This window comes from Spea bombifrons, chromosome 5, assembly GCF_027358695.1.
Source record: "Spea bombifrons isolate aSpeBom1 chromosome 5, aSpeBom1.2.pri, whole genome shotgun sequence".
Taxonomy (NCBI): domain Eukaryota; kingdom Metazoa; phylum Chordata; class Amphibia; order Anura; family Pelobatidae; genus Spea; species Spea bombifrons.
Window position 1 is genome coordinate 6,617,176 of NC_071091.1, and position 12,932 is coordinate 6,630,107.

The 12,932-nt window shown below is 38.9% G+C and overlaps 1 protein-coding gene across 1 annotated transcript; it reads left to right on the forward strand.

Annotated features, from left to right (window-relative positions):
• The first annotated feature begins 326 nt into the window (after window positions 1–326).
• Window positions 327–2,896, forward strand: HTR5A (5-hydroxytryptamine receptor 5A). Its single transcript, XM_053467287.1, has 2 exons — window positions 327–1,375; window positions 1,978–2,896. The coding sequence occupies exons 1-2, from the start codon at window positions 608–610 to the stop codon at window positions 2,308–2,310; spliced, it is 1,101 nt and encodes a 366-aa protein (XP_053323262.1). The 5' UTR covers window positions 327–607; the 3' UTR covers window positions 2,311–2,896.
• Window positions 2,897–12,932: the final 10,036 nt, after the last annotated feature.

Consider the following 12,932-nt stretch of genomic DNA (forward strand, 5'->3'; position numbering starts at 1 on the left):
ACACCAGCTCCAGGAGAAGGAGGGCTTACTTTCCCTTTCATCTTCTCCCCCTTCACTATTGGGAAGCTCACTTGTCACTGACAGAGAGAGAGGCAGCAGGCTTATAGCTGGTGGAGCTGGGCTATGCAGATCAGCTGGTGGATCACTCTGACGTAGGGATTCGCATGTCTTATTAAATACCTAAGACCTGCTTTCCTTCCCACACTCCAGAGCTTGAGTACTGAACGTGGATCTGGATCCAGGGACCTGAGAGTGCTGTGAGTGGGGCTGCATTCCACCCTCTGCTCTAGATGCTCACGATCCACATGCTGCAGCACTGGGTGCCACTCATGGATCGGGGTGACTCCTCTGCTGATCAGCGCACCATTGAGTAGAATGTTGGGATAAAGAAGGTGGGTGGGCTTTGGATTTGTTCTGTTTGGTATCGATTGCGAGAAGTCTCGCAAACTGAGATCATGTCTGTGCTGGGAATGGGGGCTGTTTGTGTCCAAGAACTTCAGAGTTTATTTTACTGGGGACCAGGGGAGAGCCAGAGCAGCAAACTGGCTGACCATACCAAGATGTACCCTCCTAAAGCAAGGGTGATGTACCTCTCCCCAGGCTCTGGATGGGCTCCCACTCACTAGCTACACTGTATCCTCCTTGTGAGTGCTACCCATTTGCACCAGAGATTAGAATGGAATGGAACATTACAGTAACTGCCAATGGAAGCACAGGGGCAGATCATTTTGCCAAGCACCGCTTCTCTGTGTTCAGTGTCCTCATACTAACTCTACTGGCCATGCTGGTGATAGCCACCTTCCTTTGGAATGTACTAGTGCTGGTGACCATTCTAAGAGTAAGAACTTTCCACCGAGTGCCCCACAATCTGGTGGCATCTATGGCAATCTCAGATGTGATGGTGGCTGCCTTGGTGATGCCCCTAAGCTTGGTGCATGAGCTGAATGACCGCCGCTGGAGGTTGGGTAGGATTCTTTGTCATATCTGGATCTCCTTTGATGTTCTGTGCTGCACAGCCAGCATCTGGAATGTGACAGCCATCGCCTTGGACAGGTACTGGTCCATCACCAGACACCTGGAATACACTCTGAAGACAAGAAAGAGAATTTCTAATATAATGATCCTGTTGACTTGGCTACTTTCTGCTGTCATCTCCCTGTCCCCACTTTTTGGGTGGGGAGAGACCTACTCAGAGGTGAATGAAGAGTGCCAAGTTAGCCAGGATCCATTCTACACCATCTTCTCCACCTTTGGAGCATTTTACCTGCCTCTTTGTGTGGTTCTTTTTGTCTATTGGAAAATCTACAAAGCTGCTAAATTTCGGATTGGGTCTAAAAAATCAAACACCATCACTCCAATGCCAGAAGTCATAGAGGTGGGTTCTCTAATTTATTTATTATTTTTAAAATGTACTGTTTAACCCCTTGAAGTGCATGAGATGCACATTACTGACTCCCACACATCTCTCTCTCTCAGACTTAACTGGGTGGGTGTAAATATAATGCTTTTGCAGCTATGCGTATGAAAGTTGACACTTTAAGTGCCAAAGTGGAGGGTACAGCCCCATATTCTAACATCAAAAGGTGCACACAAATAAAATGTTACTTTTATTAAAATACTACTTTTCCTTTACTTGCTTTTGTGCTATGTCCTGTCTTATACAAAGAAAAAAAAACATGTTTACTTTGTTAGACATAAAAATAATACAAATAATAAGAACACGCTGTTAATAAATAAAAATAAATAAACTGTGTAAATGTTAAAAAGCATGTGACTCCAGCTTCTGTTAGCTACAACTCCCATGGTGGGTTTTAGTATCTGCACATGTATTGTTATACATGATGTTTATATTTGGTTGCTTTTAATGCCATTTGCTGTCTTTGTGGTCTTTCTTTTGCCTTGGGGACGAGTATCATGAGTATCCCCTTTTTTGACTCTGGGCTAGTGGAACTGACAGATACCCCTTGTGTCTTACAGGTAAAAGAAGCCTCTCATCAGCCTCAGATGGTCTTCACTGTCAGACATGCTACTGTCACCTTCCAGACAGATGGAGACACCTGGAGGGAACAGAAAGAAAAAAAAGCTGCTCTCATGGTGGGGATCCTCATCGGGGTCTTTGTTCTCTGTTGGATCCCCTTCTTTATCACAGAACTCATTAACCCCCTGTGCTCCTGTGATATCCCTCCACTCTGGAAAAGTATTTTCCTATGGCTCGGATACTCAAACTCTTTCTTCAACCCTCTGATTTATACCGCCTTTAACAAAAACTACAACAATGCTTTCAAAAACCTGTTTTCAAGGCAGCGGTGATCTCTTCAAGGAAATACTTTTAATCAGGAGATGTCATCAGTTGGCTGTCATGTCAATGCCCAGGGATATCAGTCATACAACCACTGTGTGTTACTCTAGACCCAGCTAAACTGATTTACAGTATGTATTCTGTGTTAATGGACACGACTGTTGTATGGCTTCTCTCTTCTCATGGGTAACAAACCAGTAGCTTTGGGGATGTAGTAGGTTGGACAGAAAGTTCTTATGTTCTGCCCAGTGCCCACCAGTCATAAACCCAGACTCCCTTTGTGTCTAAAACCACACTTGTTTTGTGTCAGGGAAGTGGGTTGGATTAACATACCTCATCTTCTGAAGATCCTCCTGGAAAGCAGAGATGATGCTGTTTTGTGTAACCACAATGAGCGTTGCATTAAGACAAGCGGTCATTCAAATCACTGCTTCCCAAGAGGATCAGCTGTGTGGTTTTTATGATCAAGAAAGAATTGTATGCACTGTTTTCATTCAAAGAACGTGGGATCAACTGGATCCTAGACAAAACACTAATCATTTAGCTCTTAGAAAACCCATGAATAATACTGAATGACGTTTTCGGTATAAATGACATTTGGAACATTGAGGGTCTCAACTAGCCTTTTTTATATATATATATACCTACATACATATGGCTGAACCACCAAATACAATAAGGCTATCCAGAAACATTAAAATTCCCTTTAAAATACATATTGTAGGTCATGGCAGGATTATCATTTTTTTTTTCCTTTTTAATACATTTTTATTAAGATAACATTTTGCTTTTTATATATATTATTGTTCTTTTTTTTAGGTACATGGGGCTTATTCACTAAAGTGGGATCGGGCCAACTCCAGACTCAGTGAATAAATATGACTTTCCTTGTGATGGAGAAAAAGTATGAAAATAGGAGTTTGGGAGCTGCTACTTTATATAGATTGTGAAATAATTTTGTAATATTATTTTTGACAGCGGTAAATAATGTACATAACCGTAAATGTGATGGCATCACAAAGAATGTCCAAGGATATAGCCTTATTTATTTTTAAACTATAGAAGCAGATTGCAACGACATATGACTATACATTTTGGGGAAATAATGTAAAAACCCTTTTTTTTCGGATAACCGTTTCCCATTAAAGATGATCCACCTTCTGCTCTTTCTGTATTGATAAACAAGCAGTATTGTGCTTCTGACGCATTGTGCTGAGATACCGTTTCGTTGAGAACCTCTACAGGATTTCCTAAGGGACTCCCAAGGGCCGGCAGTGATCGCTTAGCTTATTATAGGTTTATTCCATGATTGATTTTTGTGTGTTAGTATCTCAAACAGCAATTTGGATCCCAATACAGACACAATGCTGCACGCTTTTACCCATTTCAACATTTTAGAGAAATGTCAAAAACGCCGTTCAAAATCCTTCTGCGTGCAGGGCTGACATTTAACGCGGGAGTGCCCTTTAACCTTTGACATGCCGGGGTTTTATGTCAAGCATTGCATCACCCAACCCTCCGATGAACGAAGGGGGAAGAATGTCTCAATGCATCGAATTGACATGGTTTAGCGTTTAATTTATCTGACACTCAGAGGGGTGAGGGTTCCCCTTTCACTGAGAGTTTGGTACATAAGTGGAAAAGTCTTCCAGCTGTGGTGGTAAAGGTTAATACAGTGAGGGGATTTAAATATGCATGGGATAGGCATACAGTAATCCTAGATATAAGACAAGACTAAGAAGGCAATAAGGTTTGAGGTTTTTTTACAGCAGGTTCTTATCTGCCGTCATAACTGGTCGCATTCCATAAACATTAAATCTTAAATGCTTAAAGGGTTAATCCAACCATCATATGCTCGTTAATGCATTTGATAGCTGTGTCTTCTTGAAATTAATTAACTTGTGATGAATGCCCCTCGTGCATCCGGCCCCCTTACTGCCGCCCTAGTCTCCATTGCCAGTGTAAGGGATCTCAGTGTGCATGCGCAGAAAGAACTCCCATTCATTTCAAAGGGAGCACTTTCCTGCCGCTCAATGCAGCTTCCCTTAAAGATACGCGAGTTAATTTTTTTAAATTCCTTTTTAATAAATTACTCATTACTTTTATCTGAAATGCATCGGACCAGAAGCATTTCGGATAAGGGATAATTACGGATAACGGAGCTATCGTCTCACCTGGGTTCGCTCCATTGTTCAGGCTTCTCCTTGTGGTCCCAGAGTGCTTACTCTCCCTTTGCCCTTGGGAGAGTGCCCTAGGGATCCCCGAACAACGGCCCGGAATAGCTGGGACCGCAAGGAGAAGCTTGAGTAACGCAGCGGAAAGCGGGGAGAAGTCGAAAAGGAGGCAGGGAAATAATCGACTGACTACAGGAGAGGTCATTTGCAGAATGAACAGTCATGGAAAAAAAAAGTGCATCAAGTGCACAAGCAAGCCAAATAAAGTAGCACAACACACACACACACACACATATATATATATATAAATAAAACATTATAAAAAAGCAAAATGTAAAGATTTAAAATCTACAGCAAGATATGAGGTTAAATCTATGTGAGCATTAAAGGTTTCATTACTGAATTAAGGGTACCTAATTAGAATGAATTACAGGATTTACCTTATCACACCATAACTCCCTTTCAGATAATTATTTAATATTTTTTATCTAAGAATTGCATTTTATTTATTTATTTATTTATAAATTAGCAAACATGAATTAAATGCATTTTGTAAATTAAATTTGAATGGAATTTTACTCTCGTTGTGCTGGTTTTACTTTCACGGCTATCACATCTTGATTTACTTTACCTACTAGTTGGACATCGCCTCTTCGCAAATCAATCAAATTATTTACTCTCCCAGTGTTGCTGGAGGTCTGACATAAACACAAAAATCTTTATACTAAAACATCTTGATATGACATAATTAAAAAAATAACAACTTCCATTTTTCTGTCCATAAGTGGCTTTATAAAAAAAAAAACATGGTTAAGATAATGATGGCGGTGTAGATTTTTCTTCTTATAAGCAATGGAATTGTGCAATTTTCCTAATCCTAATTTACCCTTTTTAATGTGACGGTGCATACATTTGTGTAATCCACATACAATTATATCCTAGTTACCATTAGTTAAAATTACCTAAAAGAGGAAGAAAAAAAAAAATCAACATTATGAAAGAATTCACATAAGCCTTTTTAGTTTCTATGCATTGCATTCTGGGTCTGCTTGAATTTAGGGGATTTAAGGTTTTTTTCCAGCTGAGTTTAAGTGTGAATACACAGAAAGTGGTTAATTAGTTCATCCTAATTCCACCTGCTTCCAGCTCAATAGAGAATTGAATTTGAGGAGCGTATTACCTTTGGCTAGGAGTGTCTTTGTCATCAAGGCCAGACTGGGGATAATTAGAGGGTCCTGGCACTTTAAGGCCTGCAGCCGCCAAACGACATAAATGCAGCCATCGGCTGGTTTCGCACAGTCTGCTGGAGCGGCAAATCGGCTGCCAGATGGCCAGCCCAGGCCCGTTCCAGAACAACCCGCCCATCGTTTCATTTTCATTTTATAAACACAATACCCAGAACCGTATCGCAGAAGCCACAGCCGGAAAGAGAAGCAAGGAAAATGAATATCAGACTACAAAACATGCAGGATATATTTTATAAGCAGGGTTCATCGAGAGGAAATGGAAAAGTCCGTTTGTAGCTTCCTACCTTGCTGTTTGTTTCTGATGTCATGTTACTGTTTGTTTCTGATGTCATGTTACCGTTTGTTTCTGATGTCATGTTACTGTAAATTGTTTCCCGTTGGGTGAAATGCGTTGGGTACCAAAGCAAATCGTCTTCAACAAACAGAGAGCTCATCATAGCATTTCTGAGTTTTTGTTAGTGTCTCTCACTCATAAATGAGGTTTATTCACCGGAGGGAGAGTTGACTGGAAGGTTTGTAGGAGGGTTGTGTTGCTCTGTATTTTAACTATTCTCAATAAGGGCCCAACCCCGGCGAGCTTCTGCTGCATGGACAGTCTGGCCGGCCATGTATAATGTATAGTCAAATCAATTAGATTTCTTCGGTCTCCTCAACCACTGAATTATGTATTATACAGGGTCAGTACAGCCATTCTTGGTGGAGAAGCCGGTGTTTACCATTCACAATGAATAATGGAGTGAGGAAGATGAAATAACGACTCATTCTGCCACTTCTAACTCAGTGGGAATATTTTTTCACTTTTTTTGCTCAGCTTTATTCAAGATCGAATTTTTATATTTTACAAAGCAGAATTAAGGAGTTGTACCCTGGTAGCTGTGAAATGAATATCGCATTTGGTAAAGGTGATACCTCTGTTGGCCAACTGCAAGCTTTAGAGACTGCTAATTTATTGTTAGCATTTAACTGTGGATAAAAACAGGGCTCGAAATCTCAGCCTTAACATTGCTCTAAATATTTCTCATCCACCTGGTTGCATAGAGCTACTGCTACAGTATTAATCTCACAATTTAAGACAATGTATTTAAGAGGAATTATATTTATCAAAACTAGCTATAGCTTACTATAAGGTGGCTACAACAGAAGCATGGCACCCAGGGGCTTGAAAATGAGGCATTCATCAGGGTCATGGGTTCTCTGTGTGGGTGAGTGTATGGTGTTAACGTGTGTGTCTGTTACTGTATGGTGTTAGGCTGTGTGCAAGTTTTTAAGAGTGTCAGGATATATGGTGTTACAATGTGTGTATGTTAGTATATGGTGTTAGCATGAGTATGTGTTAGTATGTGATGTTAGTGTGTGTGTTAGTGTGTTAACATGAGTGTGTGTGGCAGCACATGGTGTTAGCGTGGCAGTGTATGGGTGAGCCTAGGGTTAGTGGCAGCTAAGAATGGCATAGAGAAGGAGAGGGATAATGAGAGTGTGTTCATTTATGTGTGTGTGTAAGAGTGAGTATGTGGGTGTTAGAGTAAGGACTATTCTGCAAAACAGGGACTTTTGGGATGTAGGATTCACATAAAATGGATATTGCATATTTTAATTCCGTAAACACCAATACATAGTTTTATTCAATGAACTGGATATTAAAATGTAGGATTCAGGAAAAATGTTAAAAATCAGTTTTAATTGACTGTGACTATGCATTTCCTTTTCGTTCTTTAAGAAAAAAAACATTTATTGGGTATGTGTTCGACATCATTCATGTAATCTAATTTACTGGAAAATAAACAACTTGTATAGCTTCTGTTTTAACCCCTTAAGGACAATGGGCGGTCCCAAAACCCATTGAAAACAATGCATTTTGAGCCCGTACATGTACGGGTTTTGTCATTAAGGGATTAAGAAAGCGTGATGCATTTAAAAAAATCCCACTTTTTATATTTTTGATACATTTGTCATTTGCAATCACTGGTTAAATTGCCTACAAATCTAATCTAAGGGAGTTGCACTCAAAAAATGCATAACACAAATAATGCTAAATAGTAAAACATATAATTTTCTATCACCTAAAACAAGTCAAAATGTATAAAGCACTTACATGAATATATAGACAAACATGAGAGTGACATGAAAGTGGAGACTGTTGGAGAAATTCCCCCATACCTCACCTATAGTCTCAGTGTAATCCCATTAGATTTGTATGTAGTTGTGGATATCCATGTACAATTCCATACCATTCTATATTATACTCAGGGACGCACAGTATTTACCTTCGCCATGTAGTTTGGCTTGGCCAACAAGGCCTACGGTGTCAGGTCCATGGTGGGCCTCGACACAAGACCCGGTGTGCTGCTGCTACCTAACTGGCACAGCTTCCCTAGAATATTGGGAGCTGAAATGTCAGGGTTGGCCCAGGTCAATATCCCCTGGCAGTCTTTCATCATGTCTGATATCTTACATTTCATGGATGCACAACTCACATCATGGCGCATGACAAAGTGCCGATCGGCAGCTATTAAAACTGGAACAGAACCCGAATAGTAAGCCAAGCTCAAGAGAATCTCAACAGGGAAAACCGTATCAGAAAATCTGCTTCAAATTGTGGATTAAATGGGGATGAAAAGATATATCTAACTTTTTTCTAAAGAAAGTCTCCAGTTTCGGTAACCGCTATCTAAAAGCAATGCTCTCGTCTACCCATCTCTCAGCTAAGGTGCATAAAACAAACTTGGCTTTCCTTTCTATATTGATATTTCACAATATTACACACATTTCCTTGTTCTCTCTCTTTAAAGGGATACTCCTCAGCAACCAAGACTGCATACAATACCCCTACTATTACTGCTATTACTACTTCTACTACTACTACTACTACTACTACTACTACTATTACTATTACTATTACTACTACTACTATTACTACTACTACTTCTACTACTACTACTACTTCTTCTACTACTACTACTACTACTACTACTTCTTCTACTACTACTACTACTACTACTACTACTACTACTACTACTACTACTACTACTACTACTATAGTACCGTAGGCACTTTATTTTGCATTGTTCAACTAATTACAAAAATAAGTTACATATTTGCAGGATATACCCTTATATATTTAACAAAATAGGCCCATGTTCATAAACGTGTGAATGGTCTATTTGTATTTAGAAAATATTCTCCAGAGCACAAAAAGAGCAGAATATTTTTTTAAAAAAATACAAGAATTAGTAAATATAATATAAATTCTAAATAAAATCTCAGGCATTAACAGCAAATTGTAAAATACAGGTGGTCCTACATAGCAGAATTATATAAAAAAAAAAACACACATATCCAATATAGGGGAATTTTATAAAATAGCAGAAACTGGTTTCAAAAATTGATTTTTACAGAGAAAGTTTCGCTGTTTGACAGAAATGTTTGATTCGAGATGTTACATTGTAGCCACCGATTCATATGTTAACGGAAAAAGATTAAACGAGGCATGCCTTGGGGAAATTACTTAAAGTTGAATCGAAAGTTGGGGAACTCGAAAGAATTTGATGAACAGTGTCTCTAAATCTGGATTAGTTCTGTTCTTGGTTCCCTACTTTATGAATATGTATACAGAAAAATTGGTGAAAGTCACCATAGCAACCAACCGAATGTTGCTGCTCAGTAGTTCATTTTAATTTCTACTACTTTTGTACCATAACTGTTCTATATACATAACCATGAAGACGTTACGCCGAGGATCCATGAGCATCCATAGCAAAAATCCACCCCCCAAAACCTTAATGTTGTTTTTAACCCTTTACATTGCGGCCATAACGCAGCAGCCTGGATGTAAAAAAAAAAAAATGACAACACTGTTATTCCTATATTTTTGTTCTGGCTTAGTGGTTTAAATAAATTCTCCAAAGTGGAGGGTTAATTTTGATGGACTTATGTTTTTATTCAACCCTGTTTACTATGTCGAAGGACACATATTTTCCGAGATAAAAATATCAAGTAGTATTAAGTCATGCAGAAAGTCATTTATTGTATTGTGTGGAGTACGTGACGCAAATGGTCCAAAATACATAGTTCTCACGTGCTGAAAATTGTTTTTAAGTACATATTAACCCCTTAAGGACAATGGGCGGGCCCTAAACCCATTGAAAACAATGCATGTACGGGCTTTGTCATTAAGGGGTTAATTTGTTTCATAAAATAATTGCATGCTTGAAGCACATTTTGTCTTATCTCATGACCAGTGGTATTTTATTTTGAAAGCACTTCAACTTTTCAGCAGACGTGTGCCAAGGTAAAATCATAAAAGCACTAAATTATGTAATTAGTGTCATTCTAAATGAACTCCTAACCAAACACATCCACGGTAGGTTAAGAGATTAATGTTTTGCGGAGCTTTTAATTTACGTTATGGTTCTTGCATGCATGCATCTAAAATTGGATAATAATTGGAAAATAATTATGCCTTTAAGGTTAAAGTTATATAAGTTATGTGAATAATTCCCAGCAGATTTGCATATAAAATCACTGTAAATCTATGTTACTATATATTTAGCAAAATTGTAAATTTTGAGTATTATTCTGACACTATTACAAAAAAGGTCCCACTGACCATGACCAAAAAAAAAAAAGATTAAGATCTAAAATAGTGATAAAATAATTACCGTATTTGCTCGATTATAAGACGACCCCCCAAAATCTGAATATTAATTTATGAAAAAAAAGAAAAAGCCTGAATATAAGACGACCCTATAGGAAAAAAGTTTTACCAGTAAATGTTAATTCATGTAAACTATGTGAACAATTTTTTTTTAATAAAAGCTATGATTGAGAAAAATATTTTGTTTTTATTTCCTTTTTTTTTTTCTTCAACCTACCTCCCCCCCCCAGTTATGCACATCTGCCCCCAGGCTTGCCACTCTGCCCTAGAAATGCCTTATATGCATTTGCTCCGGAAAAAAACCTTGTCTTATAATCGAGCAAATACGGTACATAAAAGAATCCGATAAAGTTATCTATGATATACATATTATGTATCTGATTTTATGAATCCCGACCCCTGGCCAAGCTTCTGCCTCTTCGCTTTTATGATCACTCAACATCACGTTCCTACACTCCGTCCTACTCTTGACGAGCCGGACGAAGCCAGAAAATGCAAGCTGCCTACACTAATTATCGTCAACCACATTAATGATACTCGAGGTATTGTCTGGAAACCACAACTCTTTAAGGATCATGTATGAGGAGTTATTTCTAAAGCATTCTAGAGCAATGTATGAAAAATGGTCTGATGACACTGACCAATGGAATGGTCTAACTAGCGGGAAACATTTCATAGATTGCTATTGTGATAAGATCACCGTTAAAGATTTCTACTGAAGTTACATTTCGATAAACCCAAAGGAGTGCGAAACGAGATTTTTCTTAGAAAGTAGGCGCAGGATGGAATAGTTTCTCAAGTAGAACATTAGATTTTATATTCTAGAATCTATCTATCTTTACCTAAATATTTTTGTTGATAATTGCAAGAGGCGTATTTAAAATAAATGCTACCAAGTAGATGGAGATGTCTTGTAACCCTCAAGTAGCTTAGGTCTGGACTTGAAAACACAAGAAATGCTCCAGAATTGGAGGTGCCCTGATATATTTTCCAATAATCAGCTTAATAAGACCTTAGTGAAACCACTTACTGGTAAAATGTGTTTGCTGTGACCTCATGTAGACTCGGTGTTTCTTCTTTACGATTTAGTAACATGACCAATATTTTTAATTAGCCATGTTCTTTTTATCTGGACAAATATAACACCAACTTGCATTCTCCCCATGGACGATCGGCTCTATATATATATCCCTGTGAATTGGTTATAATAAAGACTTTTATACCGTATTCAGAAGTTTCTGCAGAGAGAAGCAGCATGTAATTGCACAGGAACAGACATAAGCACAAGGGATAATAATCAGACACATGTTTCCGTGAACAATTTCCAGCAAAGAGCCAAATTTCATATTAAGCCAAAAAGTCACTTGTGCCCTCCGCGTAATAACCTGCCAACCTTGAAATTACTCTCAGGTGCAATGCACCATATCTAGACCTCTAGGATCAGCCAAGCCCTGAGTGCTCTGAATGCAATTTTCCTTCTCCATTTCTGTAACCTATAAGCCTCACAGATCATTGTAAATGCCTCCGTGTGAAATCATGGACCTATAAGGTCATAATCCAATAGGTGGAACCTAAAGTAGAATTTAATATACAGCAAAGTTATATATATGGGTAAAAAATGCAAAGGAGTCCCCCTGATAAAACAAAGAAGAATTAAAGCAGACCCATCATTTCATAATTCAGTAAATTATACTTATTTGAAGGATGTACATTAATGGAGGTAACTTCAATAAAGGAAATTGTTTAGATATGCTTGTTATGCCACCATTTGTCAAAATAGTTCCATGCACCTAAGTGAACATAATTTATAATCATACCTAAGGACTTCCTAGGGTAGGCTTTCTGATAGGGGGAGCTAGTAGAGTGTAGGGGCAGGGTTATCCACAAACAGCCTTTAGTGGGTGGGTAGTGGGAGGGAAAGGGACAGAAGTAGGCAGGAAGGGGTAGGTAGTGGGCATAAACAAATGCCGCTTCCCTGTCCAGAGAAAGAAAAAATACCCGACGAGTTCCTAGTATGCTGAGAACATAAGGACTGGCTGGTGTTAACCCTATTTAATGTATCCTCTTAGAGGCGCTCACGCATGGTCTGCAGCTCAGAGCAAGATTGGTTTCCAAAATGAAGGGGAGACCTGAAGTCTGTTCTGCTTCTTACAAGGATGTCTTAGTACAGTGGTGTCCATTATGTGGCCGATGAATACATGAAAGTTGTATTGCGGAATCCAGGTGCCCTGAACACCAGGGGCGCATCAGATGGGAAGTGCAGCACAAGGGGTGAAGTCTGTACCAGTTGAGTCTCCCTTTCTTCTTCACTTCCATGTTCATGTTTCCTTTCACAGCTTTGCTTCTTCCCTTGCCTCTTTTTGTTCTTCTTTCTTCTGTCTTCCTTGTACGTCCACTTCTCCTCATGTCTCCTTTTATCGTCCACTTCTCTGTGAACCAGGCCTTTCGGAGCACTTCCGCAAAAGGGTTGTTCTTGTGGCTCTGCCTTTTTTATGGAAGTACTTAGAGAGGCTAGAATAATAAAGATGGATTCGTGGATAAAGGGAATCGTCTCTGCA